Source organism: Pecten maximus, unplaced genomic scaffold (assembly GCF_902652985.1).
Source record: "Pecten maximus unplaced genomic scaffold, xPecMax1.1, whole genome shotgun sequence".
NCBI classification, from domain to species: Eukaryota; Metazoa; Mollusca; class Bivalvia; order Pectinida; family Pectinidae; genus Pecten; species Pecten maximus.
The window spans coordinates 213,203-234,385 of NW_022979540.1; the positions used below are offsets into that span (position 1 = coordinate 213,203).

The 21,183-nt window shown below is 36.0% G+C and overlaps 1 protein-coding gene and 1 long non-coding RNA gene across 2 annotated transcripts; one reads left to right on the forward strand and one right to left on the reverse strand.

The window, feature by feature from the left end:
* Positions 1-2,704: 2,704 nt before the first annotated feature.
* Positions 2,705-17,531, reverse strand: LOC117318873. The gene is made up of 4 exons (XM_033873803.1): positions 17,211-17,531; positions 9,682-9,929; positions 4,995-5,179; positions 2,705-3,749 (listed from the first exon to the last, which is right to left on the reverse strand). Exons 1-4 carry the CDS (start codon positions 17,467-17,469, stop codon positions 2,993-2,995), a joined length of 1,449 nt encoding a protein of 482 aa, XP_033729694.1. The 5' UTR covers positions 17,470-17,531; the 3' UTR covers positions 2,705-2,992.
* On the forward strand, positions 12,839-14,577 carry LOC117318874. Its single transcript, XR_004530472.1, has 2 exons — positions 12,839-12,911; positions 14,067-14,577. It is a non-coding gene; the product is annotated as an uncharacterized LOC117318874 (long non-coding RNA).
* Positions 17,532-21,183: the final 3,652 nt, after the last annotated feature.

Here is a 21,183-nt window from a genome sequence, read left to right on the forward strand (position 1 = left end):
AAAATTTAATGCAGAATTATTGTAAGTCCAAAAATTTGAAAAATATGGGTTTCTTTTCAAAAAAAACCTTGAAGTTTAACTGCGGCAGGGGATAGTTTAACTCCATAGGGACTCTATTGCCACACATCAGCACCTTAGTACAAGTATAAAGTGATGTATTAAAACCTGTTAACACTTGCACCAAAAACTTAACTTAGATATATAACCTCTTAACACTTGCACCAAAAACTTAACTTAGAAATAGTCAAAAAATTTAAAAATCACCCTAGTACAATTATAAAGTGATGTATTAATACCTTTCAACACTTGCACCAAAAAGTCAAAAAATGAACAAAATCTGCTTTTTTTCCATTTTTTATTTTAGTTTAACTCCGGCAGGGGATAGTTTGACCCCCACAGTGACCATATTACCATAAATTACTATGCCTTTCAACACTTGCACCAAATACTTATCATTTGAAAAACTGACGCCAACGCGACAAATTAAGCTCTCACTCTTCTTAAAAAGGGAAATGTTGATGATGACACTATCATGACAAAGACAATAATCTATGCAATGTTTCAATCACATTTATGAATTAAATGATAAAAAGCTTAGATTATAAAAGTACTATATGTGATAGGAAACCATGCAATACAGAAGTCACCAAAGTGCCCCAAAAGTGTACATTGTGTTCGCCATCCCTCCAAACCACTAAATATCAGTTTTCAATGAAATCAAACAATAATTTAATTTGGACAAATCAGACACCAGGAAATGAGAGCCATTTCGTTACAAAATGAAAGTGTGGTTAGGAGGGTGGCCAATTTCCCATGATGTACCTAGCTACTTAACCAATTTCTCCAACATCACACTAAATCTGAATTTTGACCAGTCTGAGGCGAGTAAATGGTGGCCAATTTATTAAAATGTAAGCGTGACATAATGAGAGTGACCAGTGTCTAATTATAAGGATGTACATACATACCAAATTTCATCAACATTGCATATCTTAATATGGAATGGTTGCCATTGGAGGCGGGAGCATAACAATCATATGAAAACACTCATAATTTAGTGACATAAATAAAGCAACTTTAAATATCAACAAGAGGCCCAGGGGCCTTAACGGTCATCTGACTCTAAATTAAAACCCTTATATTATTGTAGTATGCATTCTCTGTAGCAAGTATATAGTGGCACTGTTGGCCATGGTGGCCATCTTGGATATCTGACCGACCCAATAAATAATAACACTTGGTCTGGACCATCTAAGGATCATTTCTGGTAAGTTAGAGCTGAATCCCACCGGTGGAATTTGAGAAGAAGTTTGAAATAGGTGTTGTTCAGGAAAACCATGATTGCGCAATCATGTTATAAAATGGCCGCCATTGCTGCCATGCCAAAGTTTTTACAAGGCCGAAAAAATAACAAAACTTTGTTGGCACTCCTTCCTTAACATCCTCACCAATTTCGAGCTCAATGGCACCAGTGGAACTGGAGAAGAAGTTTAAAATGTGTTTTTTAAGATGGCGGATATGGCGGCCATCTTGCATTTCAGACCAATCTAAAAAATAACAACACTTGGTCGGGATCATCTCAGGAACATTTCAGGCAAGTTTCAGCCCAACAGCACTGCTGGAACTTGAGAAGAAGTTTAAAATGTGTTTTTGAAGATGGTGGTTATGGTGGCCATCTTGGATTTCGGACCGACCCGAAAAATAACATCACTTGGTCAGGATCATATCAGGATCATTTCAGGCAATTTTCAGCTCAATAGCACTGGTGGAACCGGAGAAGAAGTTTAAAATGTGTTTTCAAAATGGCGGCTATGGGGGCCATCTTGGATTTCGGACCGACCCGAAAAAAATAACAACACTTGGTCGGGATCATATCAGGATCATTTCAGGCAAGTTTCAGCTCAATAGCACTTGTGGAACTTGAGAAGAAGATTAAAATGTGTTTTTCAAGATGGCGGCTATGGCGGCCATCTTGGATTTCGGACCGACCCGAAAAATAACAACACTTGGTCGGGATCATCTCAGGATCATTTCAGGCAAGTTTCAGCTCAAAAGCACTGGTGGAACTTGAGAAGAAGTTTAAAATGTGTTTTTCAAGATGGCGGCTATGGCGGCCATCTTGGATTTCGGACAGACCCGAAAAATAACAACACTTGGTCGAGATCATATCAGGATCATTTCAGGCAAGTTTCATCTCAATAGGACTGGTGGAACTTGAGAAGAAGTTTAAAATGTGTTTTTCAAGATGGCGGCTATGGCGGCCATCTTGGATTTCGGACCGACCCGAAAAATAACAACACTTGGTCGGGATCATCTCAGGATCATTTCAGGCAAGTTTCAGCTCAATAGCACTGGTGGAACTTGAGAAGAAGTTTAAAATGTGTTTTTCAAGATGGCGGCTATGGCGGCCATCTTGGATTTCGGACCGACCCGAAAAATAACAACACTTGGTCGGGATCATCACAGGATCATTTCTGGCAAGTTTCAGCCCAACAGCACTGGTGGAACTTGAGAAGAAGTTTAAAATGTGTTTTCAAAATGGCGGCTATGGCGGCCATCTTGGATTTCGGACTGACCCGAAAAATAACAACACTTGGTCAGGACCATCTCAGGATCATTTCAGGCAAGTTTCAGCTCAATCCCACTGGTGGAACTTGAGAAGAAGATTGAAATGTGAAAAGTTTACGCACGGCGCACGACGCACGGCGCACGACGACGGACGAAGCATGATGACTATAGGTCATCCTGACCCTTCGGGTCAGATGACCTAAAAATAAAAGAAACATGCATGTACACATCTTTGGCAATTATTTAGTTACATATCATCCAAAACATGTAATTCTAGATATTTAAAAATATTAACAGTAATCAAGCTAACCTATATATGCATTGCAATACAATTTCAATTCACATCTCATGGCTTCACACATTTCAAACATTTATTTTCACCAGGATTTCGTAATGTGTGATTCATATTCTCTTAATCACATATCTATGCCAAATAGTCATTTATTTTGGATACATAATGCAGGTACTTCTCACGCAGCTGCATATGAGCTGTTTCCCTCTCAAGTTGGGCAACAAAGTCCGCAACAAGGTCAACACCTCTTCTCTGGACCACTACTCTTTCCATGTCATCTACTTGCTCCGGCTGGACATCCTGGAGTGTGAGACCAAAAGATCTCAACTTCTCTTCAATACTGTCACTTGTATTTCGTTCAGACTGCAGTTCTCTGACAGGTGCATGTGCTGAACCATTGGCCATCCCTTCAAACCAAACCTGATTTGGTGTTCGGTTCCATTCTGTTCGGAGACGATGGTTATTCCATCCTTGTCTTAGTTCTCCAAGGCTTCTGTTAATATCTGGCAAATACACATGATGGATTGCTGTGATGTGAACATCATTGTCTGGGTTTAGGTGCAACTCATCTTCCAGTTGGTAGAAAGTTTGATAGAACTTATCAATGACATCCTTATGAACATCTCTCCACATCCTCTCAATACGTTGATTAAAGACGGAACGTCCCGTTATACAGCCTCCTGTCTCTTCATTCCTCATCAAGTTCATAAAGAGTCCTACCTGGACATTTTCCCCACCCTTGTCACTTCTTACAAATGACGGAAGTCCATAGCTTAACACTCCATCAACGAAAAGTTGCAGAACTGTTGATGACTTGTTGTTAGTTCCTGCCTGAAGGTATATCATTGTCCTGGAGTAACCAACACACCCATGTGTAACAATTCCCCATCTACAAAAGAAAGTGGCGTAATTAATTAAAAATCATAACAGGGATGGCATTTAACAAATAAGGGTACTGAAATGGGAACAAATTTTCAAATTCAGGATGGCAAGCGAAATCCCGCACTCGCTTCTGAACGGACATGCATGTGGGATCATGAGTACATGCATGCCGCTTGCCAACCCAACAAGCTGTTTGATGAAGGACCCCATTTTGAATGCCTGTGCAAATGCACACTACTGTTCAGGATCTCAGATTTTTTTTCATGTGGCTGCTTTTGCAAGCGGCCTGCCTTCCTGAACACGCCTAAGATCTCACTTCAATTACTGTATATTGACAAATTCATTGTGGTCATTTTAACCAAAAACAGGTAACTTTTATCTAGCTTGAGTTATTTTTTTCATAAAATCAAAGCTTTGGTTATAAGCTGCTGTGCAGTGTTTATATTTTTGAATTACCGTATTTGACCTAATAAGGCGCAGGGTGCGGGAAATTGTAGGGGCACCCTTATTAAGATTAGTTTTTCTGAAGTTTTCTGAAACAGACCATACCTTATAGCAGAATACCCAAGGCTGTGGAAACGGTAAAATATATCAGTCATAAAAATATTCCAAATGAAGATATCTATTCATTATCATATATTAAGCTTAAACATCACTTGAATATTCCTGTAAACTTGTAAACCATGCCAGCTGATCTTTAGACCAGAGAATGTGTGTTCCACCATTTAAGTTCAAATGGAAATCTTTTTGTGTGATTTCCCAGATCATATCAGACATTGTTTTCTTTGACCTAATAATTGATTAACAATATTTTTTACTAGCTTTCTGTTCTGAACAAAAGTTATTTATCAACAAAAATGAAGTTTTACTTTATCTTCAAATAAAGATGGTAAGTTATTATTTGTATGTGTGTTTAGTTTTGGGTGCTCTTTGCACTGACATGTCATCTGTAGGAATAGACAAAATGTGGCGAAAAACTTGTGTTACAGTTACTTATTAATAATTTGCTGAAAAAATGAACGCAAAAAGTAGTAAAACTTCTCACATGAATTATTACTTTTGAACACCATTTTGCTCAGTCAAATATTTATTTCCTTGAAAAAAAGTAGGAGTCCTTTCTAGGGCAGGCACTCTTATTAGGTCAAATACGGTATCCATGCTTTTTACATGCAACTAATTTCAGCTAAAATTTAGGATATTCTCAAACAACATCCATCATGAAATGTTTAACTTTTAACTGTCAGACTTTTACCTGATAAGACGCATGTGTCCATCAATATGCCATAGGCTGTTGGGTACTGGCACTCTGTATACACGGCGGGATATGGCCGCGCTCCATCTCTGAGCTGCTGCTGGGGGATCAACTGCTGTCAATGTTTCTCTGACTCTCCTCCTTTGAACTTGGATTCCTTGTCCCTTCAAGTATCCATTCATCATCTGCAATTAATATAATCAACACTAAAATAGTATACGGTAAACAGTTTGACGGCCTAAGCTTTAAATTATTTTTCTACCTCTTTTGCTGCATTTTCCAACTACAGTCAAACCTCGTTAACTCGAAGACATCGGGATCGAGAAAATACTTGGAGTTATCCGAGTTTCAAGGTAAACGTGTTGGTATATATATATATATATCTTTAAAAAAAAAAAATCATTTACAGAAACATGCCTATTTGATTTCATATAATAATTAAAACAAAATCATTTTTTAGCTCACCTGCCCGAAGGGCAAGTGAGCTTATGCCGTGGCGCGGCGTCCGTCGTCCGTCCGGCCGTCTGGCCGTCCGTCCGGCGTCAACTTTTCCATTCAAGCAACTTCTTCTCAATAACCAAAAGGCCCAGAGACCTAATATTGGGCCTGTAGCATGCTGGGGTGAAGGGCTACCAAGTTTGTTCAAATGAATAACGTTGACCTTCATTCAAGGTCACAGGGGTCAAAAAGGCTAAAATCTTTAAACGACTTGTTCTCAATAACCAAGAGTCCCAGGGAGTTGATATTAGGTCTGTAGCATGCTGGGGTGAAGGGCTACCAAGTTTGTTCAAATGAATGACCTTGACTTTCATTCAAGGTCACAGGGGTCAAATATGCTAAAAAAAAATTAAACGACTTCTTCTAAATAGCCAAAAGACCCAGGGACTTGATATTGGGTCTGAAGTATGCTGGGGTGAAGGGCTACCAAGTTTGTTCAAATGAATGACCTTGACCTTCATTCAAGGTCACAGGAGTCAAAAAGGCTAACATTTTAAAACGACTTCTTCTGAATAACCAAGAGTCCCAGGGAGTTTATATTGAGTCTGTAGCATGCTGCGGTAAAGGGTTACCAAGTTTGTTCAATTGAATGACCTTGACCTTCATTCAAGGTCACAGCGGTCAAAAAGGCTAAAAATTTTAACAACTTCTCAATTACCAACAGTCCCAGAGACCTAATATTTGGCCTGTAGCATGCTGGGGTGAAGGGCTCGCAAGTTTGTTCAAATGAATGACCTTGATCTTCATTCAAGGTCACAGGAGTCAAAAAGGCTAAAATCTTTAAACGACTTCTTCTCAATGACCAAGAGTCCCAGGGAGTTGATATTAGGTCTGTAGCATGCTTGGGTAAAGGGCTACCAAGTTTGTTGAAATGAATGACCTTGACCTTCATTCAAGGTCACAGGAGTCAAAAAGGCTAAAATCTTGAAACGACTTCTTCTCAATAACCAACAGTCCCAGGGAGTTGATATTGGGTCTGTAGCATGCTGGGGTGAAGGGCTACCTAGTTTGTTCAAATGAATGACCTTGACCTTCATTCAATGTCACAGGGACCAAACAGGCTAAAATCTTTAAACGACTTCTTCTCAATAACCAAGAGTCCCAGGGAGTTGATATTGGGTTTGTAGCATGCTGCGGTAAAGGGTTACCAAGTTTGTTCAATTGAATGACCTTGACCTTCATTCAAGGTCACAGCGGTCAAAAAGGCTAAAATATTTAAACGACTTCTTCTCAATAACCAACAGTCCCAGAGACCTAATATTTGGCCTGTAGCATGCTGGGGTGAAGAGCTCGCAAGTTTGTTCAAATGAATGACTTTGATCTTCATTCAAGGTCACAGGAGTCAAAAAGGCTAAAATCTTTAAACGACTTCTTCTCAATAACCAACAGTCCCAGGGAGTTGATATTAGGTCTGTAGCATGCTTGGGTAAAGGGCTACCAAGTTTGTTGAAATGAATGACCTTGACCTTCATTCAAGGTCACAGGAGTCAAAAAGGCTAAAATCTTGAAACGACTTCTTCTCAATAACCAACAGTCCCAGGGAGTTGATATTGGGTCTGTAGCATGCTGGGGTGAAGGGCTACCTAGTTTGTTCAAATGAATGACCTTGACCTTCATTCAATGTCACAGGGACCAAACTGGCTAAAATCTTTAAACAACTTCTTCGCAATAACCAAGAGTCCCAGGGAGTTGATATTGGGTTTGTAGCATGCTGCGGTAAAGGGCTACCAAATTTGTTCAAATGAATGACCTTGACCTTCATTCAAGGTCACAGGAGTCAAAAAGGCTAAAATATTTAAACGACTTCTTCTCAATAACCAACAGTCCCAGATACCTAATATTTGGCCTGTAGCATGCTGGGGTAAAGGGCTACCAAGTTTGTTCAAATGAATGACCTTGACCTTCATTCAAGGTCACTGGAGTCAAAAAGGCTAACATTTTAAAACGACTTCTTCTGAATAACCAAGAGTCCCAGGGAGTTTATATTGAGTCTGTAGCATGCTGCGGTAAAGGGTTACCAAGTTTGTTCAATTGAATGACCTTGACCTTCATTCAAGGTAACAGCGGTCAAAAAGGCTAAAAATTTTAACAACTTCTCAATTACCAACAGTCCCAGAGACCTAATATTTGGCCTGTAGCATGCTGGGGTGAAGGGCTCGCAAGTTTGTTCAAATGAATGACCTTGATCTTCATTCAAGGTCACAGGAGTCAAAAAGGCTAAAATCTTTAAACGACTTCTTCTCAATAACCAACAGTCCCAGGGAGTTGATATTAGGTCTGTAGCATGCTTGGGTAAAGGGCTACGAAGTTTGTTGAAATGAATGACCTTGACCTTCATTCAAGGTCACAGGAGTCAAAAAGGCTAAAATCTTGAAACGACTTCTTCTCAATAACCAAGAGTCCCATGGAGTTAATATTGGGTCTGTAGCATGCTGGGGTAAAGGGCTACCAAGTTTGTTCAAATGAATGACCCTGACTCGCATTCAAGGTCACGTCGATCAAGTATGCTTAAATCTTTGAATGACTTTTAGTGAAAAGCCAAAGTGCAGAGAGACATTATTATATTGGTCCTGTAGCATGCTTTCAAATAACTGCAGGATCCATATATGAAAAGATCACTGCATTGCAGGTGAGCGATTTGGGCCCATTGGGCCCTTGTTACTATTTATGCTAAAAACAATATTTCTAAAAAGATAATTATATTTCATGCAATACAGTCGTATCGTTTTGAAATCAAGTAAGCGTGTATGTCTGTGATTGGGAGTCGTGTCTCACATGTCATTTATAAGTGAGTGAAAGACGAGAAGATTACCACACAGTTTCATCACTTTAATATCTATTTAAATAATTTCTATCGTGGTACATAAATGATATCAATGTTAAGAATCTTAAAAACAAAACAAAAACAATATACGAAGTCTGCGGCAAATAATACAAGTGCAGTAGCAGCAGGAAATGCACAGTGCGCAAGTACACGTCAATGTTTGACAACAATCATGGATGGAGTTAAGTCACATAAATATGATCTAAAAGTTTTAAAACCATTAACTTGTATCAATTATCATAGCTTGATCAGAAACGAAGTCCTGGAATTAATTCACGGGTTACCCGGCCATAGTTTTGATTTCAGGTGTGTCAGATAGGTCCGTCTGAACGCACCTAGACAGTTTGACAGGGTATAGCGATCTTTGGTATAATTATCGCACTGCTTTAATGGTCAAAGGGATTATGTTAGTACTGTTTGTCAACATCAATGATGTTGGATCTTAATAAAGACAGGTTCACAGTTTAATTTATGAACAAACCGAAACTGGATATTTCACGGACGCAGAATTGTAAACAATTTACCGAGAAGTACGATGAGTATTTTGACACATTTTGTTTAAAAATGAAAATAATGCTTTCGACTTCGGGATAACTGGTACATTTTACATAGGTTTTACAACATCGGGACCAACATTTTAGTTCAGATTAACTGAGTTTTTTTAATTATCCAAGTTTGAATTATCCAAGTTTTTATTACTAAGAAAAAGAAGGATTTTGGCCAGGACCGAGTTAAACAGGGTCTTCGAGTTATCCGAGTTCGAGTTAACGAAGTTTGACTGTTTGTTTTAAATCAACTATGTACTACTACCATATATTTGAACCAATGTTAAGACATATAGCTAAGCATACATTCTTCATAATTAATCTATTTAAGTTAGTTTTTTTTTTATTTTGAAAGAAAGAATTGTGACTGAACATGTTTTATAAAATATGGTAGTTTTACAGATAGATATACAAATTGATACATTCTGTTCAATGACAGTCCTTACTACAAAACCAAAGAAGTCCCAATTCAAATAATAATACTGGACAAAATAATATGGATCCACTGTAATAAACGCTCTGAAGATTGTCCAAAAGGGAGACATCTTATAGATGTCTAAAGAAAATGAAGGATAGTAGGTAATTGATGACAAGTATGAGCAATATATAAATAAAATTGAAAAAAAAAATCCTTTTTATACAATTACAACTGGTATTTGCATACCTTGAAGGGGAGATGTTGTCACACTACCATTTGTAAGATCTCACAAAAATCATTTTTGAAGAATAATCAATTTAGGTTATGCCCTGTCAGTTTGAAAATAAAATCCCACAGAAAGGTAAAAAAAAACACCATAAATTCATGCATCAAAATATCTACCTCATTTCCAGAATTAGGATGAGATTCGTGAAGATTAGCAATTGTGTTGTGTAGGTCTGCATCACTGATAGTTGAATATTTCACTCCTCTAACAGACAGATCATGAGACTTCAAAAACTTGTAGAGAAGTGGAGGACTGCAATTCAGTTGTTGGGCAATTGCTTTTGCAGTGAAGCCATTCTGGAGCTGATCTTTAACAAACTGCAGATCAATTTCTTTAGCTGGTCGGCCACGGCCTCTTCGAGATCCTGTACATAAAGAACTATATTAATTTCATATTACTAAGCACAATAAGTGAATAACTGCTAAACCTGGTTTACCTTTGAATCTTGACAATTGATCACCTAAAAGGATATATTATAGAAATATTGAGGCATTGTCTAAGCAACAAGTTTTTACTTTTAAGTAAAAAAAAGATATTATGTTTTTTTAATTTTAATGTTTCAATTTAAGCTAAAGAATGCTAGCCTTTCTTTTAAACAAAAGTAAAAAAATATTTCAACTTAAGCTAAAACTGCAGATTTTTTTCCCAGCTTAACTCATAAAGATTTCAACTGAAGCTGTAAAAGCATTTTTTCAACTTAAGTGGAAAAGATTTCAACTTAAGCTAAAAAAGTCGTTTTTTCAACTTAAGTGGAAAAGATTTCAACTTAACCTACAAAAAGCAGTTTTTTCAACTTAAGTCAAAAAGATTTCTACTTAAGCTATAAAAAGCCGTTTTTTCAACTTAAGTGGAAAAGATTTCAACTTAAGCTAAAAAGGTCGTTTTTACAACTTAAGTGGAAAAGATTTCAACTTAAGCAGGAAAGACAAGTTTTTTTTAGCTTAAGTCGAAATGATTTCCACTTAAGCATGTTTTAAACTTAAGTTGAAGATACCTAGAATTATTGCAGTGGGTTATAAAGATTCCAACTACCTTCATTCAATTCTCATGACTAATACACTTGGAATATTTGTGTATGTATAATGGTCCGTTAGCCGGAAAACATTTTCTGCCAATTTTTTACAAATGATGTCACCTCAAAAAGGAGCTATTACACTTTAAGGTAAAAACTAACTAATAAATTAACGAGCAGGTCTTATAATCAGTCTGAGCTACATGCATATTACCATTTTAATTCTGTCTACAAAATGTATAGCATGTATGTAATAAATTTACAATAAATAAATCAATTATTTATATAACTCGTCTCGCAAATGTTTGTCAATAAATAATTAAAATATATTAATTGGAATGGGTTCGCAAATTGCATTAATAATATTTATATTGTTTACTTGATCAGATTATGTTTTGTGAATTCATGCAATTTTCAAAACCATACCAATTTATATAGAAATTATTTATTGACAAACATTCAGGAAACATGCTATGCTGTTGTAGATTAAACGAATATATTAAATACAAATTTAATTACTTTTGGACATATTTCTTCAATTTTTTAACAAAATATTATCCTAATGAGAGTTGTCTCCCTTGAAAAATGTGGACCGGTATAAATTTTCTATTGTGAGCATGCATTTTCACATTGTTTTATTTTCAGTTTCACCCCCAAGAAGGGATAGTGTAACTCCATAGGGAATCTTTTACCCAATATCAGCACCCTATTACAATCATTAAGTGATGTGTTAATAGCTTTCAACATTTGCACACAAATTAAAAAAAAAAAAATTCCCCAAACATTTTTTTCAGTTAAACTACAGCAAGGGATAGTTTAACCACCAAAGGGAACCTAATACCATGTTTTACTATGCCTTTCAACACTCACAACATCAACTTAACACAAAGTCCAAAGATTTAAAAACAAAAACACAGATTTTAAAGTTTTACTCCAGGAAGGGATTGTCTCACTCCATAGGGACTCTATTGCCAAATATTAGCACCCTAGTACCATTATAAAGTGATGTATAAATACCTTTCAACACTTGCACCAAAAACTTAACGCAGAAATATTAAATACCTTTCACTTAAAGCAGAAATATTAAATACCTTTCACTTAAAGCAGAAATATTAAATACCTTTCAACACTTGCACCAAAAACTTAACGCAGAAATATTCTAAGTCCAAAATTTTTTTAAATTCTGTTTTTTTCCCCAAAAAAGTCTTTTAGTTTAACTCTGACAGGGGATAGTTTAACCCCAGAGGGGCTCTATTACCAATTACCAGCACCCTAGTACAATTATAAAGTGATGTATTGATACCTTTCAACACTTGCACCAAAAACCCAACGTAAACATTTTTAAAGTCCAAAAATTTGAAAATTCCGTTTTTTTTTTCCAAAAAAAAAAAATCTTTTAGATTAACTCTTGCAGGGGATAGTTTGACCCGAACAGGGACCATACTACCATAAATTACTATGCCTTTCAACACTTGCACCAAAAATTTAACATTTGAAAAACCAACACCAGAGTGACGACATAAGTTCTCACTCTTCTTCGAAGAGACGAGCTAAAAACAGAAAGAAAATCTATATTTTGAATATATGCATGATACAAAAATTTACATACTTTCTGATGTGTATGCTAATCAAATTCAACTACCAAAGCTGAATATAAACATTGATTTAGGTACTCTTTTAAACATTTTTTCTTTCACACAATACATTCCTAAATGCCCTGCAAAACTGTCTTATTAACAGATCAGGGACATACAGTGGGATCAAAATACACACACAGTGGGAACTTTAGTATTTGTGCAGAAAGCCATAAAATTGTGACAGCAGACATCTTGTAATTTATTTCATCAGAGGTCTGCTATTTGATGTAAAATACAGTTTCATCTATATCTTCTATTAAATTATATCAAGCAATTTACAATGTGTTTTAAGCTTTTGATTGATTCAATAATGGAAAAAAATCAGATAAGTTCTTTTGGAGAGAATTTGCTAAAATCAAACTTCATTTGATGCAAAACGTAATCACTTCATTACAAACAAAACTTGTTTCAAAAGCTTTTCAATGCCCATTGAATTTATTCAGCTTTTCAATGTAAGCTTAGGCCTAACGTTACAGGACCCCATTTGGTACAATTTTTACACATTGATTCTAATATAGAAAATACTCACGTGAGAATTTCAAATTAATGTTGATATTTTACTAAGACAACCTTTAGTACTTCCAACTGCATGATCAAAATAAAATAGTATGTGATAGCTATTTGTAGATCCGCTTTTTTTGTGTTACGTAACTTCCGGTCTGGAGCATGCAGAGAGGACCCCATTTGGTACAAAGTGGTGAGACATCGATTTTTTCAATTATTTCCAAAAATATCATCAATAATGTGAGCGATTGCGATGGTAATACATATATTATTACTTATTACATCAGCATTTTTCCAAAATATCTGTCATTTGTGTATAAATACCATAGCTGGAAATACAAATATCCCGGCCCGTATTTCCCGTATTTTTTTCCATTGAGCTCGAGTCCACGTGGTTTCATTGAACGATGTTTTGTGACAAATATCATAAATGCACATGTATGTAAAGTGGTTTCACAACTTTTTATAAGTGGCAATACATTATACTTCTTAATTTTTTTTTATAAATAATAGATTACTAAATTAGAATATTGAAGTAAGGGGCACTTGTTGCTGTCAGGAGGTATGTAGAATGGTCCTGCTGCTATATATATCCAGTGAGGACATTCCTACTAGCCGTCGGGCAGCTCAGATGTATGTCTACAGGATACATATTGAACCACAGGGACGTTACAATATAATATTAAAAGTATGCATAAAATGTATAGGGGTCATATCTGATCAGTTTAAAGTTATAAACATGTTACATTGAGTATCATTGTCCCTGTGATTGAACAGTTATAATATAAAATAACAAAAATACAAAGTTTGTTTCATGTTGGTGACTATCAGCTGACTATTACTGGCAGTATCATTTATTAATTTTGCTTTCTTTTGTTTATTTTTTCCCCGGGGTAATTATTGAAATGAAATATTACAAGAAAAACCTTTAAAATGACAATAAATTTATTTTAATCAATCAATCAATAAAAACACTCTTGATGGAAAGTCAAGAAACCTTATTTAAAATTGAATACATGTATTTAAAACATGATGACATTAGTACAAGTGTTATTCTCGCAACATATAACACGAGTAAGATTTAACAAGGTATCACAGTTCATGTAAAAATGTCAACAAATTAATTTGAATATAATAAGATTGATCACTTACATCATAGAGGAAGTTAGGATGAAATGAAAGATATTGAATTGTTGAATAAATGTACTAGTAATAGGTGTGACTAAAGAAATAGTAATGTACATGTATATATAAATTATATGCTAAAACACTAATATAGTGTGAGTTAAGAACATTCAATCAACAGAAGTGAAATTAAAAGTTAACCATATTGTTTCTCAACTTGCAGGGCACATTTGGCAACACCAGGATGAATCTGATGCCTTCCTCATTTCAAATGTGCGGTACACTCTGGGTGGCAAACAATATGCATGAAAGGACTTTTTACAGAAGTAGCATGTCACCCGATATATTTCTTCCTCTATCGGAGAAACAAATTGGTGATACTTGACATATAAGCATGCCGTGTCCCTCTGGGGTTGTACCATCCTGGTCAAGAGCCTTGTCAAGTGTTGGAAATACAATGTAGCTCAATATCTGACTGAACACAAGTACTGTGACTGGTGTCCTGACTAAGAGCTGAGAATGGCTCAACATCAACATTCATGCTCTTCATGATTGAGGCAGTCCTGGTGAAACCAGCAGCCACATTAGGTACCAGCGTATCTAACCCAAAGGATATCTTCCTCCTCATCATTACATCGATCCCTGATGTTGCAAATTTTGCATGTAAATATTTCTTCTGCAAGTTCATTGCATTTGTTCTGTAGATGAAAGATTAAATTATGAGTTAAACCATAGCCGTGTTGTTATTTGTGTGTAAAAAGGTTCTAACTAACAAAACAGAGCCTTTACTGCTCAATTCCCCCGGCAGCAATGCTAACTTAGGAAGCCACTATATGATATAATCAGTCCCTAATTGTCCTGTTACCTGTAACAATCAAAAGTAATTACAAGAGAGTGACCGATCGCCATCTGCAGAGGTGTTTGTTTCCTCAACCCCACTGGTGACAGCTAGCCTAGACAACAAGAATGGTCAGGTAGTAATTAAATCATTATTAAGACCAACAAAAGAGGATAAAGCAATAGTTATGTCAGTCATAATTGGTTTACTTACAAAAACAAACGAATGCAAATCTGACAGAACAGCAGGAGAGTTCCGAGTGTCTTTGTATACACTATAGTTATTGACTGAACCAGAAATGGGTATTTATTAAATTAAATCCCAACATGGATTTCAGAAAATATATCTCAAAATAAACGCTTAGGATTGAAATTATCAGAGAAAAATTCTCTTTAATTTTAAAGGGTTAATGTTGTAATAGAAAAGATATTTCAAACCTTTTTTTCCCCAAAATATTGATGATTAATGAAAATTGTTTTAATAAGAATTATCTTTACCTTTTTTCTATGTTGAGTATTTGTCTGAATAGACATTCACTATAAGATGATATTGTGAAGATTTTTTTATACTATTGGCTTACTATAAATTATTAAACCTATCAACTTCTGAAGTTCAGTGTTTGTGTCAGATAAATAATTGAAAATTGATTAGGCATTTGTCTTTTATTCATTTGTTTTATTGTTTAAATATAATAAATCAGGAGATATATATGGTAATGTACAGTAATCAGATTTGGTTTGTTTCTTTGTTTATAAGGGACATAACTTGTTGGAACATCTATATGAAGGACACCTCTCTTATAAAGGACACTTGTCTCTTAGGTGTCCTTTATACACAGGTTCGACTTGTACATTGGGTTTTCATTCATTAAAACTAATAATAAATAATATGTTAGAATATGTTGCATACTCCGGCAAGATCTTGTTCAATATGATATGTTGATCAATTTTATCACTTAGCCGGCCTGTTCATGCATGTGTTACAGTCATGCCATAAGTAAGGACATAAAGACTGAAACAAAAGGGTGGGCTTGGCATTTTATAAATGGGGTCTTTTTCAGAAAAAAAAAATTGGTTCATGAGAATAATTTGAATGGAAAAAAAATTTGGGAGTCCCAGAGTGTTTTAGGTGTTAATAATCAGCTTGGTGGGAATTGGTGAATGTAAAAAATATATATATATATTCATGTCATAAATATTATATTAATTTGTATTTATTTTTTCTTCATGATAATATTGCTAATAATAATGTATATCATTGAAAGGAAATGGTGAATTACTTTTTCTCCAATGTACAGAGAGGATATTTCCCATTTATGCATGTTAAAAGTATAAGAAGGATTATTATGAATTAAATTATTTATTGAATTATTTCGCTTCAGTTTTCAGTGAATGCCCCTTTATGTTAAGTATTCATAGTAAAAGGGAAATAACTCTTAATAAAGGCCTTAAAAAATCCGGACTTATCGTTGATCAAGGTCTCACGCAAGCAAATTAACCAATCAGCAAGTGTTGTATTCGAAAGTAGTCTGGTAAGAAAATAAAGTTCCACATTTAAATATTATTTTGATTGATATGTTTAGGTGTGATGTTGAGATATCTGATATTTATTTGAAGTACATATTCCAAACTGTCAGAATATACTGATTTTGCTGTGCTGAGATGTACATACTGGCGTATTCACATAGGTGCAAAATGACCAGGTATTTTCCCAAAATTGCACCGGTTGTGTATGTAAACATCCGGTAATACAGCACACGGACCTGTCAGATCCTTAGAAGGCTTTAAACCTGTCAACATTTGGGTTTTAAACTGTGTAACAGGTTTGTATCTATAACTTCAGCCATTGCTGACTTGAATTAAACTTCAAATGAATTAATTATAGCTTTAATTCATTGGTAATATAATATAGGGGCTGAATTACTTGCGTGAGACCTCAAGCACCTGTGAGAGTGTATTAGAGATCAACTTCCGACATGCGCACAAATAGTTTTACTGCAATGGCGGAGCGGGGAAGTTCGAATTGCAGGTACAGCACACTGAAAATGAGTGTATGTTCACTTTATAAGGCAAGTACCGTTGTAATACGACCAACGAAGACTTTTAGGACTACAAGAAATCATTTGGAGTGATAAATGTGCCGGAAAACATTTCAAAAGTTGATATAACACTGTCGTCGAAAGGCAAAACTATGTACAAAACGGATGTTTTCCTATAACTTACCCATTTCAATATCTTGTATAAAGCAAGCTGGATCGCTGCATACCTCAAAATTGACGCTGAAATGACCGTTTATGTTTACAATATGACGCCATAAAATCTTGGGTCATGGAATGGACATGCGAGGATTTGGGAGCTATTTTATCAAATTTTGTACCAAATGGGGTCTTGTACCAAATGGGGTCCTGTGACGTTAGCCAAATATGAACTAGGGGATATATATGTTATATGTAACTTTCAACATTTGATGTAGGTTAGACCGGTATTTCTTCCCATTTCTCGATACAATTCGCATAATAATAAAACTTACCGGAGTTCTCATTTCGATCAAGTCCCAAACGCACAGTCGCTTCTGTCGCCGACATGGCTGGGGCCGGTCGGTCTACAAGCAACAGTAGGTCAGCTAGGGCTCCATGTACATCAGCAAACAACAATCGGTCCGTCGATGAAATTCGGTCAAGATTGCTCTGCGACTGTGTTATCAAATCCCGAAGTTGGTTTCTGTTAGTGTTAGGATTTTCTTGCTGGAGTTGGGTGGCCTCATTAAAAATATTCCGTTGGATAGCCATCAACACATCATCCAATCTGATTAAAATCAGCTGTTACATGGCTACGTTTACTATGCACTACGCCTGAACATCGTTCAGGCGTAGTGCATAGTAAACGTAGCCATGTAACAGCTGATTTTAATCAGATTGTACATCATCCTGAGCCATTTTTTTTCTGCAATATCTACCTCATCTAGGCGTTTTGAAAATTCCCGGTCAATCCAAGTCTTTTCGAGACCTAGATGATAATGGACGATTCCACCTTGCAAGGTTAGGAAGGTTTCGTAATATATTTCCCCAAATCAAAACAACATCTTTTCAGCTTAAGTTAAATTCTTTTCACATTATGATGTAGATTTTTTTCTTTTCAGCTTAAGATGAAATCTTTTTAACCTAAGCTGAAAAAACTTTTTTTGCATTATGTCTTTATTTAGCTTAAGCTGAAATGATTTTGACTTAAGCTGAAAAGATTTAAGCTTAAGGTAAAAAGATTTCAACTTAAGACAAATAAATGTGCATTATTCAACTTAAGCAGAAATCTTTTCAACTTAAGTCAAAATCATTTCAGCTTAAGTTAAAATCTTTTTAACTTAAGTCAAAAAACTATTTAACTTAAGCTATTATGTATTAAATATTAAAACGGCTTGCCATAGTTACGTAGGTGTGACACGTGGGAACACACTGTAAGTTTAGCTGAACCATAGCTCTTGACGACCATGGAATTATTAAATGTATATGAACCAACTGATTTTTGGTTGTTTTGTTTTCATTTCCATCCATTATTTTTATAGTTGAAATCAAAATCCTTTGATGTGCAGCCGGGACGTCGTCCCCGATTCAGCGCTGCGTTTGCTGCGTACATATCGGTAGGTAGGTATCTAGATGTGCTGCTAAGTGAATTAAAATCACCTTGTAAAACCGTATGACTATCTTCTGAGAGATGTATTTACCGGAATTATTAAAACGTCCCACACAAAGTTGTATTACGGTGTTTGTTTTCACTTCCAACGGAGAGATCTCGACATATGTGCCTGTGTTGATAGCAGATCGAGAGCACCAACACTGTTACGTAGGTGTGACACGTGAATCTCGGCCGAGTTATGGGCGCTAGACTTTATATTTTGCTGAAACTGTAATAGATTCTACTGGATTATTCTATTTAAAACGACAATACATTGTAGATATATGATTTTACTGTTTTGCATGACTTCTGCATGTACGAACTATCCGCGTTGTCTTGGATGACCTTTCACCTTCAATAGATGGCGCTGTGATTGGGAACGTTTGTGTGCCTTTTTCTCGAGTTATATTTGGTGAAATAGTGCGGTAGCGCGATATTGTATTGAAATTTGTTTGGTACAACAATCAGACTACTACATTAACGGTATTTTAAAGAATTCCATGATAAAAGTGAACTAGATTCTACGTCCCGGATTGAGGTAAATGTGGTTAGCAGTAACTACAGATTGGTACTTTTATCGTAGGTTAGTCTACATCATCCTGTCGGATACAATGAAGTGTACGGGTAATAGGATTATCTGCGACGGACATGCAATCCAATGATTATTGATAGTTTCTTATTATTATTTTGATTGAAATATGCCACCGGGAAAAAAAGGTATGGCTGATAATCAGAAGTGTCATAGATTTTACTTCAGGAACTGGAAATCGGATGACGACGGGTCCATAGTTTCATTTTATTTTGGTATGTCCATTATATACAGATCTGAGGGTAAAATATATAAAGCAATGTTACTACAAAAGACCACCGGTTTTATTAATTAATCCAACTCTTATCTGTTAATAATGTTAGAGAGTTGTCAAAAGGTAAATATCTATACTTGGCTAGCAAAAGACAAAATTGATTAGTGTTGATTATATATCGAACAATTTTCATGTACATGTATGCAACACTCTCCTGTACACCTCAGTATTTGTTTAATGTTATATGCCTTGTATACCTGAAGGCCTTAGGGCTTTTGGTAAATAAAAAAACGGGACGGCACCATCCGCATTCATAAAGACAATTGTTTTATAGATCAATATTTACATTTGGTGTGGCAATGCCCTTATATATTACTAGTAAATCCCTACCAAAAGCAGCTTCATCTATGAGAGTATAACTGAAGTTGCCCTGAGGGCGTATGAATATCTCACTCAAATATTTTTATTTTTGCGATTCATTAATAGAACGTAAATATAGTATAACTGCCACATGTGTCACAGACAAACAATAATGGTGCGCTAGCGCGCACCATTCAGTTTGTCTGTGACACATGTGGCAGTTATACCAGTAGGTCTGCCGCATCTAGGCAGTTTATTGCTTAATTCGCTAATTCGATTGGGAATTTTAACTGGTCGGATTGGCGCACCATGATTGTTTGTCTGTGACACATGTGGCAGTTATACCAGTAGGTCTGCCGCATCTAGGCAGTTTATTGCTTAATTCGATTGGGAATTTTAACTGGTCGGATTGGGAAAAATATCCAATTTTACAATGGGAAATGGGGCCAAAATTCTACCCCAAATCGGCCCCCAAAAACATGTTAGTGTGTTACTGTCGTGGGAGGGCGATCAGGGCTAAGAAGATCAACAAGATGTAGTATAGAAATATATTTTGTGCATATTAAAAAAAAAAGGAGTGAGAGAGAAAAAATTGTGTAAACAGTTTAATTTCTGTTGGTGTATGTGTTGATATGTGTTCCTATGGTTGTCCGTTTACTGCCACGGGTCTAAGCAACCGGTTACACTGGACAGACAGTAAAGGATATCACTGTTCCCACCAGGTACAGTATACAGTATTTGTAAGGTTTTGTCGGAAGCTTTGACCGTCCGGGGAGTCTCTATGGTGTGTGCTACTTCATGTATTGTCCAATAATGTACATGCACACACAGTGATAGAGAGTGAAAAACCAAAAATACAAAAAAAAAAAAAAAAATTCACAAGATGTTATGTCAGATATAGATTAATTTGCAAAAGAAGTTGCCAAAATTCAGGTTTTGTAATAAGTATGCGTTAATAGGTATCAAGATTCTAGTTAAAATATCTTCATTAAGAGTATCATTTCAACCGCACGTCCAGATTCAAAATTATCTGTACCCAGCTCTGAAAGGCTCCATGCAACTGAAATGTCATACGAGCGGCCCCTGTTGTATACCCAAATAGGAGGAGCTACTAAATAAAAAACACTTTCCCTTTTGACTTTTATGCTAAGTTATCGTGTGAATAAAATCAATGGATCCCATTTTGCCACTATTTTCAATCAGGGTACAGTGGACCCGCGATAATCCGGACGCCGATAGTCCGGAAAACTCACAGTCCGGACGGAATAGCACGGGAACGGATTTCCGTAACGTTATTTGTACTCACCAGTCTGGAAATTCGGATTCCGTTTCCGGAACCCTAATTTGGGAATGGAACGTACTTTTCATTAGTAAATTCTACCAGTAATCCGGACGATGCCCGGTTAAGTCAACCGTGTCGACAGCTGTACAGACTATCGCTTGATACTGTGCGTAGTCATAGCGACCGCTGCCAGGTCATAGCCCCGGGTGTTTACCTGTGTTACAATGTTAGCTCTCAGCCTCTGTAACGGTAGAGCTTTTCTTTACCGGGTCTTTTATTTCAGGTTTTTAACTTACGTAAGAATCATAACATCATGGACTGATCGTAAGTAAACTAATGTAAACAAAATCAACAACAACAAAAAAACGAAAAAAAAACACGGACTGCTT